Source organism: Atractosteus spatula, chromosome 11 (assembly GCF_055471065.1).
Source record: "Atractosteus spatula isolate fAtrSpa1 chromosome 11, fAtrSpa1.hap1, whole genome shotgun sequence".
Classification (NCBI taxonomy): Eukaryota; Metazoa; Chordata; class Actinopteri; order Semionotiformes; family Lepisosteidae; genus Atractosteus; species Atractosteus spatula.
In genome coordinates this window covers 34,608,163-34,633,050 of record NC_142716.1, presented here as the reverse complement: position 1 = coordinate 34,633,050, position 24,888 = coordinate 34,608,163, and the positions used below count along the sequence as shown (strand labels likewise).

General features: G+C 44.9%; 2 protein-coding genes across 3 annotated transcripts; one reads left to right on the top strand and one right to left on the bottom strand.

The window, feature by feature from the left end:
* The first annotated feature begins 23 nt into the window (after window positions 1-23).
* Window positions 24-3,444, top strand: mmachc (metabolism of cobalamin associated C). The gene is made up of 5 exons (XM_088927559.1): window positions 24-113; window positions 887-1,084; window positions 1,342-1,494; window positions 2,210-2,564; window positions 2,881-3,444. The coding sequence occupies exons 1-5, from the start codon at window positions 24-26 to the stop codon at window positions 2,949-2,951; spliced, it is 867 nt and encodes a 288-aa protein (XP_088783685.1). The 3' UTR covers window positions 2,952-3,444.
* Window positions 3,445-4,674: 1,230 nt separating this feature from the next.
* Window positions 4,675-14,658, bottom strand: mgst3a (microsomal glutathione S-transferase 3a). 2 transcript variants are annotated; one of them, XM_088926732.1, is made up of 6 exons: window positions 14,552-14,658; window positions 12,572-12,702; window positions 8,906-8,979; window positions 7,313-7,370; window positions 6,422-6,494; window positions 4,675-6,314 (listed from the first exon to the last, which is right to left on the bottom strand). In XM_088926732.1, the coding sequence occupies exons 2-6, from the start codon at window positions 12,686-12,688 to the stop codon at window positions 6,199-6,201; spliced, it is 438 nt and encodes a 145-aa protein (XP_088782858.1). In that variant the 5' UTR covers window positions 12,689-12,702; window positions 14,552-14,658; the 3' UTR covers window positions 4,675-6,198. The 2 variants fall into 2 exon arrangements, with proteins under 2 accessions (XP_088782858.1, XP_088782857.1); XM_088926731.1 differs by having other exon boundaries at window positions 14,513-14,586.
* Window positions 14,659-24,888: the final 10,230 nt, after the last annotated feature.

Genomic DNA, 24,888 nt, shown 5'->3' with positions numbered 1-24,888 from the left:
AGTGCGCTAAGGTTGAAAATGTTATGGCGGAGTTTGGATCCAATGTTGAAATCGTGGAGGGGAGGTTACGTGAAGTTCTGACTCCCCTTGGCTTCGAGGTTTATCCTTTACAGGTAGAGCTCAATGAAGACAGTGAGGGCTGCGGGTACTGCTGCAAAAAACCTGACTTGAATGCGATAAATAATAGTACATAGACGCGTTTTGATTAGTGTCTCCAATGTAATGACATCTTTTCCACAAAAAGATTCCTAAAACGAATTTCCTAAAGTTTGTGCTAGTTCACTGTAATGGAATAAAAATTTTTCCTCTTTTTTGTTGATTTTGTTTTCATTTTTATGTGGCAAATATTAAAGTGCTTAAGCTGTTTTTTTTTCTGTATGAATGGAGAACACGCGATTGTTATCCACAATAAAGGAAATTGTGACAGATTAAGAAATGTATTAGTCTATACTTTCTTGAATGTTCTTGAAACACCTTCAGTTGTGCTGTCTGGGAGAGGGGTCCCTAACAGGGACAGCAAATGACTTTCCTATGAACCAACTAGCATTTAGCACAAAGAATCAATGATTGCAGATGAAGGACCGGTTGTAAATGCACTTGATAAAAATGATCAATCACAGCAGATTGATTCATTTGAGGTTTTACAGGCTAGGAGCCTGTGCACTAATTGTGCTGATAAAGGCAGATAAGTGAACAGCCTTCCATGTGCTTTGGATATTTGTATCCATTTCTCTCTATGGATAATTACTCCAAAGCTGCAGGAAGCATTCAGCCCCTGGAGCCTGTTACCTTGCATTCTCTAAAGCTTGAAACTGCTCCAGACAGCCGTGTGGAGGGACCTGTGTCCGGCGTGAGCTCACGGTTTGTGTTTGTGTCGTCCTGGCAGGTGGGCTGGTACAATGCAGTGCTGCCGCCCTCGCTGCACCTCGGCCACCCCAGCGACACGCTGGCCGCGGTGGTGCTGAGCACGCCCGCCATGTTCGAATCCACCTTCCTTCCCTTCCTGAGGAGCCAGGCGTGCGGCAGTGTCAGGGACCCCATCGACCAGTGCGTGGCACACTACCTCCCCCGCGCCGTCGCCCAGGTACCCCCGGTGCCCGAGCGCACCTGCACAGCCCATCGAGAGGCGCTGCCGAACACGTAGAGAGAACTGAGGTTCAGGGTCAGGGCTGGGCTTAGCTTCTTCTCTGGAGTTGTGTATTGTTGTCTCTGTATAGCAGATTTCCAAGGATCCTCTACAAAACAGCCTGATCAAATTCTTTGGGAGAGCAGGCAGATATTCTGTGGCCCCCCACCCCCAGTGTAACTCCTCTGTCCTCTCCCCTCCCTGCCCGGCTGCAGTGTTTCCCGGGACAGCAGGTAGAGATCAGCTATGACTATGAGATGTTGCCCAACCGGAAGCCCAAGTTTCTGGCCCAGACCGCCGCCCATGTGGCCGGAGCAGCGTACTACTACCAGCAGCGGGATGTTGCTGACAACCCCTGGGGGAACAAGGTGAGTACGCCGGCGTGTCAGGAGGACACAGGTGGTCCAGAAGGGGGCTGTCGAATGCAGACAGGGAGAGTCTCCAGCTCTGCTGTCCATCTTCATGCTTTTGGTTTAGTTTGTGTTACAAACATACATAATTACCCAGCGTAAAGAGGAGCATTTCTCGGCTTTAGCGCGAGAATCTTCCTGAATTTGACACACGCACATCTTGTTTTAGTGACGAGAAGGAAAAAAAATATTTTTCTTTCCTGTGCTCAAGACTTTGCTCTGGTGAGTATAAATGAGCCAAAATACTAGATCATCCTCAACCAATGACATAGGGATGTCCCTACTGTGCCTCAGTTACTTTCTAAAACTCAAGACGCAAATTGTCCAACCCAATACAGTTTTGCAGTTAATACAAGTTAATTGTATTTGTTGAGGCACAGCTTGGTTTTACCCTGCTTTCACTCTTCAGTTCCTGTGACTGTTATAGTTATTATGTATCTCGTCTTATACGTTCAGTTAACATTTTTGGCACCCGGGTGGTGCTGGAACGGTTGTTGAAAGAGGCAGGTGGCTCTAGAGAGCAGAGACGTTCCAGAGATATTGGGAGGCAGAGGCTGGTGTGTGCCAGCAAGCGCGTTCGGAACTGAGCCGTGAGGGAGTTCCTGAAGTCAGTTTGTCTACCCATCTGCGTGTCTCACTCCCTGTCCCCCCCCCCCTCTCTGTGCTGCTGCAGAAAATGTTCGGTGTGTGCGTGCACCCCCGGTTTGGCGGCTGGTTTGCCATCCGTGCCCTGCTGGTGTTCCCGGGGGTGGGAGCAGCCGGGCTGGAGCAGAGGGACCCCCCGGACTGCGTACCCACTCGCGAAGAGCGGATCCGGCTGCTGGAGAGATTCAACACCTGCTGGCAGGACTGGAGCTACCGGGACGTCGTAGCCCCCGCAGAGCGATACTCTGAGAAGCAGCAGGCCTACTTCTCCACCCGCCCAGCCGATCGACTCGCCCTGCTCCGAGACTGGGGGCTCCTCGGCAGTGAGGAGCCAGGACAGCGCGCGTCCCCCACTCCTGCAGAGCCGGGTAGCCACAAAGGAGGTGAGATGGCAGGCGATGGACCATTTTATTGACTTCTTCCACCCGGAATTCAGCTTCAGAAACAGGAAGGGACTACAAAAGAGCTTATCGCCTTTAACAGAGGCAGGGCGCTCTATTCATTTATTCAGGGGGACAATGGTGTGTAATCTCACCATGCACACCCACGCCGGGGACAGAGAGCAATTGTAAACCAGGTTTTATTTTTTCACATTCCTTAGCCTGACTGCAGCTCATGTCTGGAGACACAGAAGGCCTTTATGCTCAGATTAAAACATTTCAACCCACCTGTCAATCATAACTTGCTTACCCCAAACAGGTCTTCTGGAGTTTACAGTCCTAGAGGGCACCAGGAGCTTCTTCAGGTTTATATTCCAGCCAGACTCTTGATTGGACCAGTGATTGAGTTAATTTCTCAGTCATTAACCACTTCTTTAGCACAGCTGTAAAAACTGAGGGACCGAGATTCTACAGGACGAAAGATGGGGATCGCTACAGTTCTTGATGGGGGGGGGTTCACTGTTGTAAATGCAATAATCCTCAGGCAAAACCAACAGAAACCAAATCTGAAATGCTGTACACTGCTGTGCAAAACGTCTCGACAATTTGCATTATATTCTGGTGATGTTTTCCTTTGTTTATGCAGAAACACCAGTCTTTGATGGACATTCTAATGAAACTTAGCCATGTTAAGAGCCTTGATAAATCTTTACACAAAAAGTATTGTTTCAGCTTCATGGATCTGTCGGGAGGAACACTGACCTGTGTCAAAGACAGCTAATTGGTAAATGGGACGGATTAGGTGCTTACCTTTACCTGGAATTGTTGTGATCAGGTTTTTGAAGATGCTGATGAAGGTACATTAAAGATTGTTAATGACAAACCTTGTTTCTCGTCACTCTAAGTAAGCTGTATAAAGTTGAATAATGAAAGGCAATACTAAGTGAAGACTTTGAGTAAATTGTTGATGTTCATAACATGTTGCCACTCCAGATGGTCTTGATGTCAGACAGATCTGCACAGCAGCACACTTGATCGATTTCATCTCGGTCCAGTTTTAATTTTAAATGTACATGAAATTAAATCATTTGGCTAAAAAATGCAGAAACAAAAAAAATCATCCCACTTGCATAAAAGTTCATTTGTATTCCGTTGCCTAACATGCAGACAGACACTCTTGATTCACAAGGCTCTTTCATTAACCCTCCCCCCCAGAGAAAACAATGTAGACACAGTCACATGAATCTTTCGGGATGCTTTTTTCAAAAAATGTTCATGTTTGGCTTTGGAAACGTCATATTTTGTTTCTTCTTTTTTCTATTCTGGTTTTCATAGAAAGCCAAGCAGTGCGCCTCCTCATGTTTCTCATCGTTCCATTGGTTTTTCAACTAGTTTAAAATTTCCTTTCAAGGAAATTTATCAATTAACAATTGTTTAAATAACGGGACAAATGCTGTGACAAAAAAGTCACCTTCCTCCATCTGAAATATTGCAAGAGCAGCTTTCTTCTAATAATACTTTCTTATCTTAGTAGCTTTCTTCTAATACTAATAGCTCAGGACACTGGGGTTAACAATGCCCTGGGATTTTTAATGGCCACAGAGTCAGGACCTTGTTTTTATGTTTGATCCAAAGTACAGTGTGTTTTTCATAGTATAGTGTCCCTATCACTACAGTATACTGGGGCATTAGTGCCCACACAGACCACAAGGTGAGCGCACCCTACTGGTTCCACTAACACCTTTTCCACCAGTAACCTTAGCTTTCTCAGGTCTCCCATCCAGGTTCACACCTCACAACTGCTCATTTATTGGGTTGCTAGTTACGCGTTTCCCTCTACGAAAAACCAAGGCCTTCCTAATGGGCCAACTAATAACGACACACTTAAATCACGTGACTTCATTCAATGGCATGAGACTCACTAGTGTGGAGGCAGTCTGACAAAACTGGTCCAAGGTTAGAAAAATGACCAGATTTAAACCTTAACAAAAGATCTTGCAGTGTAAAGAGTGCTTCCGAAATCAGTTGTAGAACACACTCCCGACAGTAAGCTCACACTGGACATACAAGGAAAGCCTTCTAACGTACAAAGAGACTGAACAAGACTTAAGAGTTTTTCATTTTTATTACCAAGATTTATTTATTTTTTTAATAATGCAACATTTGGCATCCATGATTAAACACCGTAAAACTGCAGAGAGATGCTAAAGTTTCATGATAAGGGAGGAGTGGGGAGGATGGAACTGAGGGCACTATCAACACCCCCTTCTAAAAGCTGAGCGAAGAGCAGCTGTACCTGTCCTCCAGCTGAAGTATCTCAGCACCATGCTGCAGAAGACACCAGACACAGCAGGTTTTTAGTTGCGGGAAATTGTGGGAAATGACTACCTGACCCACATCCTTGGGAGCCCAAATCCCTACTGGACTTTGGTCCAACAGGGCTCTGAATTCCTTGCCCAACAGCTATTGGGAACTAACCTCTTGCTTAATCAGACCTTTGGAACAATTTCTAGCTCACAAAGAGCGGTTTATTTCAGTATTTAAATTCTTGTCATCAAATTGAAAGCTGCAAAAGAAAAATGGCTCTCATTAACCAAAATTGTTCAAAAAGTTCAATTCAGAAACCGTGATGCCAACAATGCAAACCAGGAAACAACTATGCTACAGGTAAGAGGGCTGCGTACATTCCTAGGCTGTTAAAATCCTTGATTAATATTCCAGGTTTCCCCAAAATCTGAGATTCCCTGCCATCATCTGCTGTAAATCAGGGACAGGATAACTTGGCTTTGCCTGTCCACAATCAGTTTATTAATAGTATCACTGCCCTTCAGTTCTACAATTGGCCCCCATACAGATCACTTCAACGTTTTAAGGAGGAGGAATGTGGAATGAAGAACTGGGTCTGTCCAAATGTCTGGTTACCAGCATCAATCACAAATCATAAAAAAGTACTTGATTGACAGCACAGGCCTTTTTATTCAACCCTCTAAAAATCCACTGTGAAACCTGTTGTAACTTGCATTCAGCATGTGGGTCAAAAGCAATAATCTGGTCCAGTCCATAGTCAGTGTATCCCAAGGATGAGTGCATTTGGAGATCTCCTTTAAACCAGTCTCTCACCAAGCTTCCAAAACACTCTTCTGACCCAAAGCTACACAGGATCCCCTCAGATCTTACCTCACGTGAAGGATTAATTTACTTTGCAGGAGAAATATGCCATACAAAATGTTCTTATAAAGTTAGCTCACTTATTCAAACAACTATCTGAAAACTACGTACTGTGAGGTGCATCACAGAACACACAGGCTGTCCCTGGGGTTTAAAAAAATGTTTTTGAACTCTAGTTTCCACGCTCATAGGAATGTATGTCCCGCCACTGCTACCCAGTTCACAATTTTCACAATACAGTTCTTTGAAAAGACTCATTTTACAAGTTCCCTGTAGATTTCCCAGGCTCTAAAGGAACCGGCTCAGGTTCAGCTGGCAGGTGTTTCAGGCAGGCAGGACTGGGCGTGGGCCAGTGTGGAGTGGCCCTCTGCTCGCTGTCCTGTGGGTGCTCACTACCGCTCTCCCCTCCCACCCCCCCCGTCTCCCCGTGATCCGTCTCTCTCCAGGCTGGCGGTGCAGGTGAGGGAGCTCAGTGGTGGCAGGGCCTGACCCACCCCAGCAGGATTCGGCCGTAATTGGCTGTCATGCCCACCAGCCCCAGCAGTGCGATGGACCCGAAACTCCCACGCGCCCGCTTCTTCGGGTCTGCAGGCAGAAAAAGAGAAGCCCAGTGAACAGGGGTCCCAGGTTCCTCACGAGAAGAAAGCATTGTTGCTCGTTTTAACCGTTTAGATTTAGTGGTCTAGCCTCACCTCCAGTGGAGTAGCCGTGCGCGTACACCTCTCTGCTGATAACCCAGGTCATCCCCAGGGCACTGGCCAGGCGCTGCAACAACACACAGCGTGAAGCACAGTCACTGCGCACTGACAGCCCCTGCAGCAGGGGGTTCACACGGCACGTTCTGCTGGAGCAACATGCTTTACACAAACACTCTCCTAGTTACTGGAGACATACTGCAAGTCTGATGCGCAGTGTAAACCCAGAGCAGACAGTCCTGAGCTCTTTGCTCACAGAAGCAGTTCTCATACAGCGTGTTCTTTTTTTTTTCTAAATCTCGCTTGTTTAAGATTACAAAGATCAGACGTGCTAGGTCATTCTTTCAGCAGAATCAGATCCAAAACGCAAAGGGCTTTCCAAAAAGCTTGATGACATGAAGCAAGACAGTGGCAGAAGCCAGCCTCTCCTGTGTCCCATGATTCACAAAAAACATCCAGGATCCCTGCTGAATTAATGCTGAATGCTGCATATAAGGCCTAAAACAGTCCAAACTGCTCAACCAGGGATTGCTAATGCTGGCCTCGGAGACCCACATACAGTACCTGTTGCTGGCTTTTGTTCCACCTGTCCGCTCAATTATATAACTGAACCCTTAACTGACCAGATTATAGATTTAATCTGAACTCTTTGTTTACATGTATAATTATAAATAATTTAAGACTGCTAGCTTTTACAGGACAAGAATTTGTTTTTTTGCCAAGGTTCCAGCGCAGCCACTTGCTGGTTCGATTAAGGATTTGTCAAGGAGCTCAGCTGCAATGAGAGCCAGCAGGAGTGTGGCCCCCAGGACGAGGATCAGAAACCCCTGCGCTACGCAGCTGGAGCTGTACAGGGAGCCACAGGCAGCACTGTGCAGCACTACTCACCGGGTTATGGAGCCCCCCTATGGCTAGGAAGAACAGGAAGGCGGGGTACACCTCCAGGCTAGAAAAAAAAACCACAAGGGCTTAGTAAACAAGTGAGGCCCAAGGCAGAACAGAAAATCTAATTTTCTACTGCTTACTTCTGACGCACAATCTAATTTCCCCCTGCTTAACTCCAGGGAGGAAAAGAAAACTGAAGCAATTCTGTTTAATACATGACATCTTCTATTCCAAGGCCTTTATTAGAGTCAATTTTAATCAATTCCCACTTGGTTCTTGAGAAATTGTGAAACAATCATCTGTGAAGCAGTCCGATTTTCATCTCAGGAATACAGCCAAAAGAGGAATGGCAGGCACCAGCCCGAGCTCCGCTGCATTGGGAGGTATTAAAATGCTTACTGAAATTCTTCACCTGTTGGTCACCTTGATCTTCAATCTCAAAATTACAGCTGGTTCTAAATTTAGCACCATGTACATTAAACCGGACTCGGGCTAAAGAATACATCATGCCCGTCTTCAAAAATCAGCATTAGAGCCATGTCTCTCTATGTACTAATGCAAGTACTTAAAACATTGTTGAAGTATAAATCACTCATCTTACGTGGCTTAGCTTTTATCCCTACTTGCTTCCTAGGACAATGAAGAACAGCCTCGCTCATAAACAGATCAGAGCTATCCATCATCAGAAATCCTCCTATTCCTGATAAAGGTTGCAAGATCCTGGAGCCTACCCTTGAAGCCGGGATGGGACAGCCGTCTGTCACAGGGCAAATGGGCACAGGGAGAACATGCAAACTCCACACATAAAGCAGTCCAGACCAGAAATAAACCCGGGGACCCAAGAGCTGAGCAGCACCAGTAATAACCTCCCTGTGCCACCCTGAACGATAACTTCACTTAGGTTTTACTTTTTCTTTAAGGAAATTAATACCTACAAGTTCTGACTGATTATAGGTTGTAAAACACTTTACTGTTTACGGGTTTCTACCAGAAATCCCGTTATTTGTGCTTTATCACTATAAATTCACATTTCCGTAGTCAGTCAGGTTCACATTTCAGTAGTCATAATTTCGGATGTTTGTATTTGAAACATTCAAAACAGTCATTTGCGCACAAGCTGTACAGTATGTGTGTGCTGCAAATACAGTGATAAATTTAGCTGTGAAAAACTGAGCTTTCATGAAACATCCAACACGCTGCATATACTATAAACTGAACAGGGTAGGCTTCACAAAAATTGTTACTAGTGCCGTTTGTAATCTCCTTAATAAGTAACCACCTGCTTCCCCTCCAGTGTCTAGGTATACGTTCAGATATTGTCGGCAGGGTGCCAACCCGATGAATAAATCCTATAAATCTCATTTTCTTTTAGCTTTTATTTTGTACTGCTGAACGAAGCCCTGCAGCGTTTGGCTCTATCCTATCCGACTGCCTTACTGATGTCACACGCCCTTGCCCACATCTCTTGCTTCATCGGGAATATCTGAACATTTCTCAGGTGTGACCGAGGTCACCTGTAGCAGGAACCCTGGGAACGTCTGACAAAGCTCACTGGTAAATGCAGCTCAGGAGAACCCCGTGCAGTGCCATACGTACGTATTCTGGTGAGCACGCTGAATGCAGTTAAAGATGTTGCCATTCTCAGGATCATCGCTGTACATCTGAGGGTACTGTCAGAGCCAGAGAGACGCGCATTAATGTTGAAACACATAACATTACAGTTATTCCAAAATGATGCAGTTCCTTCCAATTAATGCTCTTGAACGTTTTGTCTACCGGTTTTACACAATCAGGAAAAAAACTGGTACTATACAGCAGGATTGTCTAAATCCAACACACTAGCATTGCAATCTTAGGAAATTGCACTTAAATCACAAAAGTTAATTAAGAGCACATTGTAAGCCACCAGTATACAAAATGATGTTTTGGGGGAAAAAAAAAGGCAAAAAAAGATTTGTTCCGATTTCATTTTAGGAGGGACTATCAGTGGATTCCCAGCCTGGAGACTGTAATCCAGATTTTTCTCATCCTCCTAACCTTTTCTGTTCAACATTTCTTGTTCAATCCGAGGCATTTCACTTGTAATGTTTACAAGACAGTGCACATTTGCCTTTAAATGTGTTACATCTGTAGAATACCAAACTGCACTCTCAGCGGCAATTATGGAAGAACATTTTACAAATGCAAGAGCTGTGTTAATGTGACAAGTCAGCACAATGCTGTCCCCTTCTCTTTAACCAGTGACAGGCCCACTTCAGATCTTTCACCTGGGTGCTCACTGGCCACCCAGAGCAGAAACACTGCAAAAGGGGTCTGTTCACTCCCACTCTCTGTAGCAGGACAGTTCCAGACAAACACATCCGCAAACTTTTAAATCCTCCAGAACGGAGATATGTAAGCATTCGTATTTTATCGTTTTCCACAGGCTACTCCTTTGGCCTTTAAAATAGGAACAGTGTTGGTTTTTATACTGATGTGTGTTTTGTTTGGTCTAGGGGAGGAGGCGATAGGCAGCTGACTGTAATGAAGGACAATCAACAGCAAAGTCCAAGGCAGACACACCTACTGTATCAACAACCAATATATGTGGCAAATGACAATTGCACCAGGGGGGGCAATATTTCTCATTGTTCCGTTTATGAAATTAATCAGTGCACCATTCAGTACTGATCAAAGCTCCCTGTACATATTGTTTAATATTAAAATTAGGCAAAATTAACAATTAAGTAGAACTAACAAACCTAAAAAAACAAATCTCAGGAAACTGGTTGATTACTTTCATTAGGAATGAGTTCTTGACTTATAATATTACAAGTACAGAGTGGAACAGATGCTCAAGTTATCACTTTTTTTCCCCAAATCAAGAAAACCTTTTTTGCTTCAATTTGTGGACAAGGGGCTTCACCTTTTCCAGTTTTGAAAGGCTATGTCCTGAAGCTGTTAGGCACAGGAATGAGACACACACACACACACCACTCCTATCCCTGCAACAGCTGCTGAGCTTTCATTTCAGCAGCTCCGTATGGAGCAGACAATACTGAGTCCACGAGAGAATAGGGACCTGGGAAATGAGTCTGTCAGCGCTTTTCTTTCGCACACTGTATGCAAATTACATGTGCTCTGGCAGATACGCATGAGGGGCATCAGGGTGCATTTCCTAAGCATCTGTAAACATCAGTACTGCTCTCCGCAATTATATCTGCAGAGACCTGCGCAGTAAAAGGGCTCTTTCAGTCATTAGCACAGAAAAAAAAATGCTATTTTAAAAATAGAATCATCAGTTTTATTAGAAATCATTTGAGCGTAATTTGACAGAAAACCAATTAAGTAGTTAACATTAATTTTCTAAGCACACAAATTGTCAATCTCTCCTCTTCATTCTTACAATGGGCAGGTCTTATTAAAATGAATTGTCTGCCTACAGTCGGTCTTGACTGAGTAAAGCCCTTTTAAATCAATGACCAGACCGGTGGCTAGACCTTTCTTACATTCACTTCCGTCAGCTGCACAAAGCACTCCTCTGACAAGAGGTTTACTTTACTCGTCCGTTAACAGCCTCCTGGGGCCGGAGCAGTGGCTCTGTGGCTAAAGATCTGCGCCTGTGGCTGGAAGGTTTGCCGGTTCAAATCCTGCAGCCGGCAGAGGAATCCTACTCCGTGGGGCCCCTGAGCAAGACCCTTGGCCCTAGCTGCTCCAGGGGCGCTGTACAATGGCTGACCCTGTGCTCTGACCCCAGGCTTCTCTCCCTGTCCATGTGTCTGTGTCTCATGGAGAGCAAGCTGGGGTATGCGAAAAGACAAATTTCTAATGCAAGAAATTGTATGGGGCTAATAAAGCAACATTATCATTATCATTATTATTATTATCATTGTAGTATCAGGGGAAGAAAGCTGTTATTTGTTTTAATTCCATTACATTGCCATCAAGACGATGAAGCTCTCAGACACCTGTGGAGACCATATCAGATGCACACACTACTATCAAACTCACACCTGAAGAAGGCTCCACGGCCGAAACGTTGCGTTCTCTTTCTTCTTTTTTTCAGCATGGAATAAACCTATTACTTGTTCCTACTATCAAACTGCTGCATCTCCCATTAGAGGACAAATGGCTGCCCAATGGGGAAGCTGAAATGTTAAAACCTGTGTGCCATTTCCCATGCATGGACATTTCATTCAGACAGTCAGATTGACTACCGAGACAGACTAGGTGAGGATTTAGCACAACCACGCTGATTTTTGTTCTTACAGTAAGAGCCATCCTGGAAGTTGCGTATTGGCATCCCCAACTTGACAATGCCAACTACCACTGGTGAGACGACAAGCACTACCAATTCCCGACACCTTCGACAAGAAATACCCATTACCGTTGGTCCTGGAAAATAAGACCTTTTCATGTTTAGAAATCCTCTGAAGGCATAACATGGGACATACAGCAGTAGTTTACAAAGCATCAAAGAAGAGCTCACTTAAGGTCTGCCACAAGGTGAACAATTTGTTTTCCCCAAACATAAATAGGGCACTTTTTGGGTTTGTATGGCACAGGACTGTCTATTATTATTCCGTGTAATGGCAATGACCCCCTAGATCAGCATGTCCTAGTGCTGGTACTGGAGTTCCCTTATTCCACTGCAGCTGAGCTCTCCATCAGTTAAGCTTATTTATTGAACCTTCAACTACACTATTTACGTGTAAAAAATCATCTTCCACTCTCCAATAGTAAGTGGTAGTTAAATATTGGCATTAACTCTATGCAGATGTATCAAGTTGGGTTTCATAACTCCTATAATGAACGTTTTTTGTTCCAAGGTGGAATTTATCAAATCAGTCTGAACAGCGCTAAGAATGCCGACAGTCCAAGAGTCTGAGCGTCAGTATCGCCTGTGTCTGTACATCACTAAATGATAAAAAAGATCAACGTTCTTTAGAAAGCTACAGAAAACCAGCTTTTTCTATAAGTTTTAAATTAATTTGAAGCAAGTACAGTCATTTCTACCAACGTTCCTTGGTAATAAGGTGCATAAAAACATTACTTTAGAGACTGAGTGCAGTTTAGGCATTAAAAAAAAACAAAAGGTCAATTCAATAAGCATAATTAATCAAGAGGTACTCCTAGGCCAGGATTGAGAAACACTGCACTAGAACAGACTCTGATTCCAACCCTTACCCTACTGCAGTGCCAATAATCTTATTTTTACTTTTTTCCCCAAGTGACAAAACCGAGAGGTCTGTAAGATATCTTCATTGACCCCCCCACTCTCACCTCCACTTTGTACTTCTTGCGTGCGCGGCCGACATTTATGGCCAGGTGTGCGACCATGACGAAGCTGGCGGCACCGGTCAGCAGCACATAACCGTACTCCTTGGACAACACCACCATGCTGAACCCGAAACCTGCCAAAGACAGAGCCGTCACTCCCGGACAGAGACGCCTACCCACAACACAACACAACACACACACAAGCCCCCCAGGAGGAGGAGGGGCAGACAGACAGGAACAGAAATGGAAAGAATGTCAGACGGGAGCAAAGAGAAATGAGAGAGAAAATTTTTAAAAAGCTCAAGGCTGGCAAGGCCTTGTATCGGTTACACGATCGCATATCAGTGCTTAAAAACAGATTTTGCAAAACAATATCCTCGGTTAAGCTCCACATACTGAACTTTTTGTTCTCTTGTTCCGTTTGCTGTAAAATGGATACATCACCATCCAGCATATCAATTTTTTCTGTGCATGCCATTATGCATGTAGCCCTATATATTTTAACCAGACCAGTTCAGGAGGGATGACAACAGCCAAGTTCAATTGGACTCAGCTGTCAGTAATTTTTAATCACTCCTGACATAATTTACTCACCTAAAACATTATTAAATAATAATTGCTTACACCTATATAGGGCTTTTCTGGACACTCCACTCAAAGCGCCTTACAGGTAATGGGGACTCCCCTCCACCACCCCCAGTGTGCAGCCCCACCTGGATGATGCGATGGCAGCCATAGTGCGCCAGAACGCTCACCACACATCAGCTAACTAAAACATTAGAAACACTATATGTCATTGCCTTCTCTCCCTTGCATGCGTCTTTTTGCATCCCATCGCCACCTCTGCAGCTGCCCCCTGGTCACTCCTCACTCACTGTACGGGGGTCCTATCCTCCTCGTCCTCTGGTCAGGAGGTCAGCCCTCAGCCAAGTGGGTTAAGCCACATTTTGACTAAAACACTCCATAATCCTTTCACTACATTTAATTTTTGGGTGTAATTCCTAGTGAATATTGTAATAACTACTATCATTGACCTCCATTTGAAATAATTCCATCACATCTCTTTCACCAACCGCTTTTACCCAGCTCAGGGTGACGATGGCCCAGGGCAGGAGGCAGTGGGCACAAGGCGGGACATACACACACACATACACCCAAGACGCATTATTTATTCAAATCAGACCTGTTCGTGTACAATAGTAAGGTCCACGGAGGCATATAAAGCACTCTTACCGCGTCTTCTCTGACTACACTGTAGCCCACTGCAACCATGATAAAGCGATATGCTAGTAATGCACTCCACACTTTTAATGGGCGAGATCCATAATCCGAGATGTTTATCGAGATACAGTACTTAAATATAAACACAAGAGGCTAACTAGTTGGCTCAATGAGGGAAGAAAAACTGCAAAAAATGCGCCTGGGAGGTAAAGTGTTAGGACAGTATAACGATATACAGGGAAAAGACTGACGGACTTTATGTACTGTACACTGCAGAGCTACATTACAGCACGTTGCATCAGTTCTTCTGTAAAATGCGAGCTGGTCGTTCAACGCTTTTAATGTGCGCCTTACTGTCTGAAAAAAACTGAATAGAAAAGGGCTTTGGGTAAGAGCGAGAAATTACTAGATTTTGTGCATTTTATAGCATTCTGTCCCGTTTGTAATGTTTATCTCTGTGCGGCATCCCTATAGAAACAAGCGCAGGATTCGGCAGCAAACGACAATGACCTTGAAAATCCTTCGCCATATCCTTGTGATCATGATGTTCACCTCCATGAACTTCGACCAGTTCATTTACGACGAAGGTCAATCCAAAGACAGAACAACAGCAGCAACAGAAATACACATCATTTAGCGAACCTATCTAACTCGACTTCTGTAAAGACAGTCGCTTGCACATAACGACTAAACGAATAAACGAATAACATTTAGACGACTTACACATCCAACCAGTATTTTTTTTTTTGCGAATTCTCTCACCTGTTCCTAAGTGTGACTGTCAGCTGTAAGTGAAGTTTGAAAAATCAACACCCACAATCTCCGCCTCTTTCTATTCTGCGGCCAGAGGTTATATAGTTGCGCCGTCGGGAGGCGGAGTGTCTGGCTACGGAAAGTCAGACGAGGCAGGCGGTGTTACGGCAAGTAGGCCCGAGCTCATCTGGGGCTTGAGCTCGGTGATTCTCATGTTTAGCGTAGGTGGAGTTGTCATGATCTTTAGTAAGGGAAAAAAAAACACTTCATAATGGAAACTGAATTTCAAACATTCACTTTACTACTTTCTACACTACATAACATTGGCATCTATCATTATCTGATGATGAATACCCACATAACCCACTAGCACTGGACAAGAATGTGGACCGATCTTGAACGACATTTTGCCTTCTTGAATAGCCTGTTCATAACAAACGAGAAATAATTAGGTCTATATTTTGTATCTATGTTGATATCAATGAGATTATCTTTAAGAACAAATAAGTTTACACGATGATTTCAAGAGAAAAATTTTAATGATCAAAATAAATTCATAGCAGAACCAAATGCTTTGAAAGATGCCCTTTCTCCATAGATTCATGTTATGGATGAGAAGTACTACATGCTGTATAAATGTTTGACAGTCTATACAGGGCTCAGATCAGCATAATGCACTGACTCACAGTGTTTTTTTTTACCCCTCTCAGTACCCTTTTAATGTAATGTTACTTAACTGCATTGTAGTTAATAATGTACACTACACATTGTACTGTAGCACTCTCGGGTTCACGTGGGTATGCGCCCTCATCCCTGCCATCTCAGGTCGGCCCCCCACCGTTAGGGACTCGAACCCCGGCCTCTGGCGTCACTCAACAGGGACCCAGCCTCTTGAGCCAAAGGGAAATCTCCCTTCAGCCCGGCGGCTGCGGTCCCTGCTATTCACAGGGAAGGGCGGTGACGTCACCGCGCTGGTAAGCCGGCTCGCACAACCTGCAATGTCTGCCGTATGCGTTACAGTACTGACAACGCAGAAAAGCAGTTAATTTAATGTTACTAGAACTTCACATGTGTCCATGAATTTCTCAAACCACTAAGGCTGCCTGGAGTGGCGTGAACCCGAAATGGATCACACTGCTACGTAATGGGAGTCTTCTCTAGTTCTTTTGTCATGCGTCGCTGCTGTGCATATGCTGGTGTGACCTGTGTGTGCGTCTGTTTGCATGAGAGAGTCTCACACAGTGAAGCTAATGATCTTGCAAGGGGAACTTCCTCCAAAAAGATCTTATCAGCCAAGGTTTGCTAATCCTGCAGGGGGCATGTGAAGGAGATTGTTCTCTATGCTCGAGTAGTCTTAATTAAATATCCTTCTCTGTTATCCACAGGCTCCTATGTGAGACAGCTACTTGGTGTTTGCTTTTAGCAGGTATCTGGGGATTTGGGTGTCAGTGCAGTAGCTCTGGTTTCACTTATTTCTCCTTTTCCTCCTGACAGCTGCGGTTTGCTCAGGCAGAAAGCTGTGCAATTTGGAAAGAAAGGTTTGTGGGGGAACAGTGCTCAGTGAGCACTTACACAGGGGAGGCTGTTTAATAGCCCACTTCTGTTTGCCAGCCAGGACCGCATAACATACTGTCAAAGTGGATTTAGTCATCGCTGGGATAATAATAGAAAATACTGTTTATTTTTTGGAAAGGGAGAGAAAACCAGTTAGCCATTTATGTGTGAGTGGCAGTTACAACTGCAGCTCATGCTGACTCGACGATAAAAACATAAAGCCAGTTTCCTTCACCTCCTTCAGAGGCCCAGAGACACCCTGAAATTAAGATGCACAGAGGTCTTTGTGGAAAATAATCAGGACAGAGGAGAGAAGGCAGCTTTTAAAAAAGGCAAGGAACCGTGTGGTGAAGCCAAGGCCTGAATCATGGAAGGCAATTCACAGTCAGAGCGTCACTGGGAAACTTTTGTCTATGAGTGGCCTGTCAGTCTTGTGAAGTCCCTCCGGGCTCCATGATGTTCCTCTGGTCCCCTTTCGGAGAAGCCATCACAGTACACTGTTCTGTTGTTCTGCTCACAGAGGATTTCCATAGTAAAGTCACTATAATTCCTCTTCCACTCTTCAGGTTAAACCTTCCATCATCAGTCAGTTTTAGGAAGACTGTCTCAATACCTCCATGTCTATTGATTCCAATAGTTATTAACGCGTCACTTATATACAAAGAGACCCTGGTCCCTTAAAACTTTACACTCAGTTTTAATCACAACTAAACACTAGGATATTCTACCCAAGTGACTCTGAACTCTTTCACTAATCATCTGTTCCTCACCATAATCCTTCTGCCACTGAGACTGGACACTGGTCTGGTGAGGTTAAAGCACAGGAGCCCATAGGACTTCACCCGTGCTTATACAGACTCTCCATACCGATTCACTTCTGCGCATTCACTCACTGTCTTTTCTACAGGAGCCTGGACACAGACTCTCTTCACACCTTTCAGAGCTCTTACTCTGTAAGAGCCTAAACACAGACTAGTAGCCCTTTTCCTCCTAGCTGCTAACACACACTAGCTTGCTAATCCAGGAGGCAGTTACACACAGAGTCTATGCCATTTGTTCTTGCCCCTGTGTGGGACACACTGGACTGTTGCTGGAGGGCATTCATGCAAAAAGTCCTGGGCTGGTAGCACCAGGACCTCTTTTTCCTGCACAACGATGTCCGGCCGCACACTGGTGTGCCGACCACATCCACGAGTGTCCACATTGTTACGAGTGAGACGTTCTGGACCAGCCACCTCACAGCCCTGATCTGGCCCCTAGTGGCTTCCATCTCTGTAATTCCTTAACGGAGCAGCTGTCCAGCAGGCAAGCTGCAGACTACTGTAAAGCGCCGCAGGCTGAGGAATTTGGTGCAGGTTATTATTACACCACGTTCAGTGCTTTGGTGTGTGAATGAGAGACATGCCCAAACGGCTTTGGAGACGATATGGAGAAGTAATGGTCTTGTTGTCTGGTATATCTGTAGCTATGTACAAGTAAATGTATCACCATGGGCGCTATTGTTAACTAATTTATTGAATCATCATTGTGGTCAATTTTTTACCACTATAAAAGGATTCTGCAAAACTGTGATTGCACAGAAACACACATTCTCTGTTGTAGAACTACTACTAGTTTGAAAAAATGTTCTCAAAGAAAATGAATGATGCCACGAAGACAGCAGCCTTGCACAGGCAGTCCTAATGCTTCTGCAACATGAGCAGAGGCACACCCTCACCTTTGCATGCTGTTCCTGTGAAAAGCTGCCCCAGAAAACGCAAAGCACAAAAGCAAGATGACCCAAGCTCAGTTTCTTTCTGATCAGAAGAACTGAGACCACCTCCCGAGAAGGTAGCAGTTTGGTTCAAATAAAACAGACTCTGAGATCCAAGTTTTCTTGCCTTGCCACACCTGTCTCTCACTCTGTCATTAGAAACATGCTAAAGAACATTGTTTTATATTATTGATATTCAGCACACTACAGTATATCTGCTGATGACACCACTACAGTGGCACTGTGAAGGCATGAAGTCTGAGACTGTAGAGATAGCATTCATACAAGCTCCATCATGGCTCGATCACCTCTAACAGTCTCTGTGGGATGTCAGTATTAATTCTCTTGTACAAAAACACCACATCATCCGTTCTTTCTCAAGCTGAAAGACTTAGGTGTGCACTTAGGTGTGAGTAATATGACTCAGCTCTTTTAAGCAGTTACTGAATGTGTTGCTTGATTAATGAAAACTGAGGCACTGATTTGTTTTTACTGTTACACGCAATAATCGTTTGATCTGAATCAGTTTTTCCCCCCAGTTCTTTTAAGCTTTCCAATTCAGATAAAAATGCGTGTCAAATTATTTAAAAATAGAATACGATTAAACCCTGCATCTTAGGGTAAAATTCCTTAAGTGGCGCAGTAGGAAAAAGACACTAGGGTGCACTGTAACCCAGCTGCATGGGATTTCAAAACACATTTTGTTCTGTTCACCCTGTGAGGTCATGGTGACTTGCTTTAAAACCTGCAAGGGGCTGCAGAGTCACAGATGGTAAACTTGAGCAGTGTGGTACAGTTCCTCTTCAGGATGGCCACGAATATGAAGCAAGAACAACAAATCAAACTCAAAGGCTGTTCTTATTCTTAGCTGACTTGCTTTTATCCTACAACTTTTATCCTTCGGTATGGACAGAGATTTTTGAAGAATTCAGTGTTAATTAATTCAAACCCAGTGTTTGTCCCGTGTACGTTCCTATTTTCTGTCTGTCTTGTTTCTTACAGATTACAAAACTCAAATACATTTAAGCCTATTATTTGTGGACTAAAATTCATAACAAAGCAACTTAAAGCATCAGGGTCAGGCATCAGGTGAAGGTCTGACTGGGAAATAAAGCCCGTTAACATGTTGCAATGCACCAGATCACCACTAGAGGGACACATTCACATGGGCAGAACGTGTCGAATGGAAACCAGGGAACTTGAGGACGTTTAATCAAATAGACCAGAGCAGGAGAAGCAGCATAATTTGTGAACGGTACAGTGCTGGTAAGAGCTAGAGAGCAAGCATATTACAAGAATAAATTAGAAAAGAATGATTTGTGAGGGTGATACTGTGCTGTGGTGGTTAGCGATGCTGTATCTAGGTTTTAATTCCAGCCTGGGTACCTTCTGTGTGGAGTTTGCATGTTTCTCCTTAGTCTGTGCGAGTTTTCTTCAAGTGATCCAGTTTTCATACAGTTCTCAAGGATAAGACAGCTGGGTTAACTGATGTTTCTAAATTGACCATGTGTACTTGTGTGTGTGATGTACTGGCATCCTGTAGCCAATGTGCGTCCTGCCTTATACCCTGTGCTTCTAGTACAGAATCCGAGGTGCTAACGAGAAATAAGCAGCTTTCAGATGCCAGATGGAGTAAAACAGTAATGTCACACTGCTAATACACTGGGTCCACAGTAAAGTCACACTGCTAATACACTGGTTCCACAGTAAAGTCACACTGCTAACACACTGGATCCACAGTAACATCACACTGCTAATACACTGGGTCCACAGTAAAGTCACACTGCTAATACACTGGGTCCACAGTAACATCACACTGCTAACACACTGGGTCCACAGGAACATCACACTGCTAATACACTGGGTCCACAGTAAAGTCACACTGCTAATACACTGGGTCCACAGTAACATCACACTTCTAATACACTGGGTCCACAGTAACATCACACTGCTAATACACTGGGTCCACAGTAAAATCACACTGCTAACACACTGGGTCCACAGTAAAGTCACACTGCTTACACACTGGGTCCACAGTAACATCACACTGCTAATACACAGGGTCCACAGTAATGTCACATGGAGCACATGGCCCTGAAATCCTACCCCCTCTCTCTACAGTGTGTGCACTCAGGCCTGCTGTTTTTGCAACTGTATCACAGCCATTTTTAATGAGCTAGTGTCTCAGAGCGGCAGGCAGTGGGAGAAACGAATCTGCACGTCCTCCTGCTCCTCTTCTCTCTTGCCGCAAGTAACCAAGGAGGGATGTTCCATTTATTTACAACTGTCGCCCCACCCTTTTTCGGTCTTTACTGATTTAAACAGCATATCGACAAATATACTGAGCTCCAATGAGCCTGCGGAGGAAGACATCCCTCGTTCTTCACTCCTGCCCGGTGACCTGAGACTTCGGGATGGCACCAGACCCCCCCTAGCGCGGATCCTGCTCCCTTCCTTGCAGTCCCAGTATTGTGGCCTGTCAGTACTGTGAATCGCCTCCCCACCGGATGAATAAAGTATTTTGAATAGAATTGAATCGGCAGTGTGAGCTCTCCAGCGCCCCCGGCTGGCTTGTGGGCACATGCTGTGTCAGGGCTGTGCTATGGGCAAACTACAGTATTTTCATTCAGCAGACTGCCCGCCGTGCATGCCCTGTTCATGCCCAGCTCTCACCTGCTGCGTGCCATACCCAATGCCCAGCTCAGTGGGCATGGGTACAGAGCAGGACTGGCGGAGAGGGTACCCAGGGTATAGGAACTGCCTGTACTGCGATACCGAATCTCTGTATCTGCTGCTGTAGAGGGGGGCTTAAGGCTTATTCATCCTTTAAAACACTTGGAAAAACAAGCTACTCATTTTGTTTTGCATTTTGTTTATTAGTGTTAGTATTGGTATTGTGTTTTTTTTCAGTACAAGTTGGTATGGTTAATGTGGCTTTTACTGTACAGTTCAGGGTTACATTAGGTAAAATCATGACACAGATAAAGTTCAGTTTGATCTGCTTGCTAATAAATTAACTTTTAGACTCTCGGAACACAATAAACTGTATTTTTAAAAAGAGGGTTAGTGGGCAAGAGAAAGGGAGAGAGGCCGTTTCACACTCCTTTGGCCAGAGTTTTTATCCACTTTGTATATTGTATATTATACAAACTACAATTTCAAAACTGCAGCTTCAGTACTGCAACCTTCATATATACTGTACAACTGCAAGATGTGATATCAGAGGAAAGGGTTTATTGTCTGTAGACACACACTCCCCCTGGAACCACAAAACACAGCAGGAAGTGTACTTGAGCCATTAAAGTGTTTAACACAACCTATACTGGTTATTAGTAAGAAGACTGTAAACATTGCTCTACCAGAGACACTTCCAGTTCTGGTTTTAAAAACTTTGGCTTAAATAGTTGAATATCTCACAGCCTTAACACATTACATGATTTACTGCAAATTGGATTACTTTTCACTTGCTGTTTTTATTGCATTTGCTCTAATAAAAACTGCAGACAGAAATACATAATTTACTGAATGCACCATGTTTTTCCAATATTTATAGGTTACAGCTACACATTTTACACATAATATAGGACCAAATGCCTAGTTTTTTGTGCTAAAGTACATAATTTGTTATTTTTAGAGAATGCCATTGTTTTAACATAGCATTGTGTTGCAGGAATTGAGTGCCACAAACACCACGGGGGTATTTTGCTCTGCATTCCTCTGGGAGACCCCGACTTCCAGAGGCTGAAGCAGCTCGCGGCGGCCCAGCCTGCTGGCCAGAGCTGGGGGTGGGATTTTTTCAGCTACTCTGCCTGCCAGCCGGTGGCACGGTGGCGACAGTGACCTCCACGTGACCCTTCCAGTCCCCAGTCTCTGAATCCAATCGGACGAGACACTCGGCCCTTGGACTGGCGTACTGGGGCTACCGGAGCAACACGCACCCCCACCACACCTCACGAAAGCTGACTGCAGCGTGCCTGGCTCCAGCATAGCACAGCAAAGCTCCCTGCAAAAGTGATATTATAATAATATAGTAACAGAGCACAGGCAAAAGATATAAGGAAACACCGTTTCAAATGACTGTTCGGTCCTGACTATCGATAAAGGAAGACCCCCATCAACCCTCAGCCGAGCTTCTCCCCCTCAGCTCTGACTACCCAGGTGAGGGCACAGGAGGAGAAGGGCATGGTTCAGGTGAGAGGAGCAAAGGGGAGGGGAACAGGAGATGTGATACCTGTCCAGGGGGCTACGACTGCCGTCCTCCTTGACACCCCAGCATGCCTTTCGCGTCAGGAGTCCCGTCTGTCTGCTGTCATGCTAGCGAGTCTGATTGGAGGACGATTTATTTTTATTCCTCTTCGTTTTCTGTGCTCCTCTGAAACCCGCTGCCCTCCCCAGGCAGTGATGAATAAGCCCAACTGCTGCCCCGGGCTCTGGGGCTGGTGTTATGTGAGCACATTAACAACAAGGAGCTGCACAACACAGCTTCAACACTGAAGCTCCCAGACTGCGGAATGAGGAGATCTGGGCAGAACTTGTGCTTTTCTTCCATTTTTAAAACATTACAATTCAAAATATTTGCCAGTCTTAAAGTGACAGCTGTAACATTGCAAACAGATTCTACCAAGCTGACAGAACTCTCTCAAACACCATATGCTGAGAGGTATTGATAAACATGAGTTATATCATCATCTTCAGCCTTTATCGATCCAGGACTGGAGGAAGGCCTCCCCAAAGATTCTTCTGCCATAAACATCCGTCTTACCAGAGGTAATTTCTTCTGTCCTGGGATCCAGTCCAGAATGTCCCCGGTCTGCTGATGACCTGTTCATCTTTCTGTGTGTCTGGCCCATTGCCATTTCACTCTTCCACTGATGACAAGTTTTATTCAGTTTGCCCTCTAAACTTCACTGTTAGCTTCTTTTCCAGCTTTTTTGTGTTATTTCGGGCATGTGCCCTCCCACAGTTCCTGGGGTCTTCTGTACCTTCTGCACCCTCATGCTCAGGTGCAGGGCATGAAAGCCCATGGGTTAAGACCTTCCTTCTGTAGTGCAGAGATGGGTTCCCCTCTACAATCAAAACCAATCTTCCAGTTCACTCCGGATGCTTTCCATTTCATTACACACATCCAGTTTTCAGACAGTGGAATTACTTGACCCAAACGCACATAAGCTTTTGTACTAGTTCAAGTAGGTAGCTGCGTCAGCATGCGTAGGCTGCAAAGGGTTTATTCCAGGCTGAAAAGAGAAGAAAACAAACACAATGTTTCGGCTGTGGAGCCTTCTTTGGGTGTGCCTTCTATGACATCCAAAGAAGGCTCCACAGCGGAAATGTTGTGTTTCTTTTCTTCTCTTTTCAGCCTGGAATAAACCTTTACTTGTTCTTAAACTGTTGTACTGTAAGCGTTTCTGTTTCTTAAGCATGCCTTGGGGACACAATGTTTGTTAACATCGCGCAAACCTTTACTTTTTTGTGTTGAGTTTGCACACCTGGGACAGTGTTGACTTCATCTATTTGATCTAACATCTTCCTGCTTGTTGTCCTCCTGGGTTTGGAGCGCACGGAATCGCCTTCAGCGACGGGTGGGTGATTTTCGTGAGACAGATTCACTCTGGGGAACCTGCCCAGTCGAGTGTCTTGAAAATGTCGTCCTGTGCAAGAGGTTTGGACATATTTGCAGCTTTCCATTCTCTTATTGTCCTTGTGTAGCGTATTGGTGAGGTCATCCTCCTGAAGCTTTTGGCTCTTTAAGGTACCTGGAACAGAACTGGTATTTGTAGAGTCCAATGCTTTCTAGTCTTGCGTCGGACAATATCATGTTGTCTTCATTGAGAATTCATTGTTTGCCCTACGCAGGTGGGCCATGGTGCTGAATCAATTTGCATCAGTTAACAAAAGTCAATTTCGCTCTACAAATGAGCAGAGGATGGTATATTTGGGAACTTAATGTAGTTAAGTCTCCTGAGAAGATCTAAGGCTTTAATCCCTTACTGGTTCGCCCTTACTGTTAGACGCATATGTATACGCTGATGTGAGTGTGATTTGCATTTATGAACTGAGGGGTGGTCGTGGACATCATGAAAATATAGGCCTGACAAAAAAATAAAGTGCGAGAAAGTGTCTGTTTACTTAGCACTCTTGGGGAAGGAAAGAAAAATATTTAAGAAAGAGGAAAGATAAAACAGCCAATCAAGACAATAAACTGCTGTTTCTCTGGGGGAAGGTCCTGGTAGATACACTCACCACATAGACTAGACTAGACACCCCTTTGTCACAGTGGGTATATACATTAGATATGCCCTAAACATTTATGTATAACCCACGTTGTGCTGTATACATACACTGAGGTGAATAAGGAGATCCTGACTTGTACCTGGAGTGCAGTCGGAGCCTGCACACCATGCCTGACAGACGATACTGCCATTAAATAGTAAAGCGAGCCTTGAGCCACACACCAGCTCTGCCACTCGGCCAGGCGCTGCAAGGAGAGAACTTGGGGTGATTCCAGAAAGGAAAGTTACACTAATGAGTCCAATCTACACAATTTATTTTTCCTTTGTTATGCGTCCCTCTCACGCGGAGAGCCGCCGGAGACTGTAATAACCCTGCCGCTTCTTCTGCCTGTGACACGATCCGCCCCCAGCGGAGGCCTCGCTTGCCGTTCACGGGCTGTCGGGGTCACCTGCAGTCCGGCTCTGCCCCCCACACCCAGCCCCGGCCTCTCTGCCAGACTACTGACACAGCCGACCAGGCACACTCAGCAGGATGAAGAAACGGAGCGTCCTCAACGGGCTCCTCGTTTTCTCATTTCACAGCCCATGCTTCCTGCTTTTAACGCTGCCTCTGCGCACAGCCCTGCAGTGGTTGAGTGGTCCACTCTTGCTGGGATCCCACCCAAATTCACTGTACAGGGCAAGTACAGCAAGCGCCATAGACTACAGGAGTGAAATAGTAGCAAGTGTAATTCGTGGGTGGATTGCTGGGGGAATGGAGGCAAAGTATTACTGTGCTGTATCATTAACAGTGTTACACAATCCTGTGA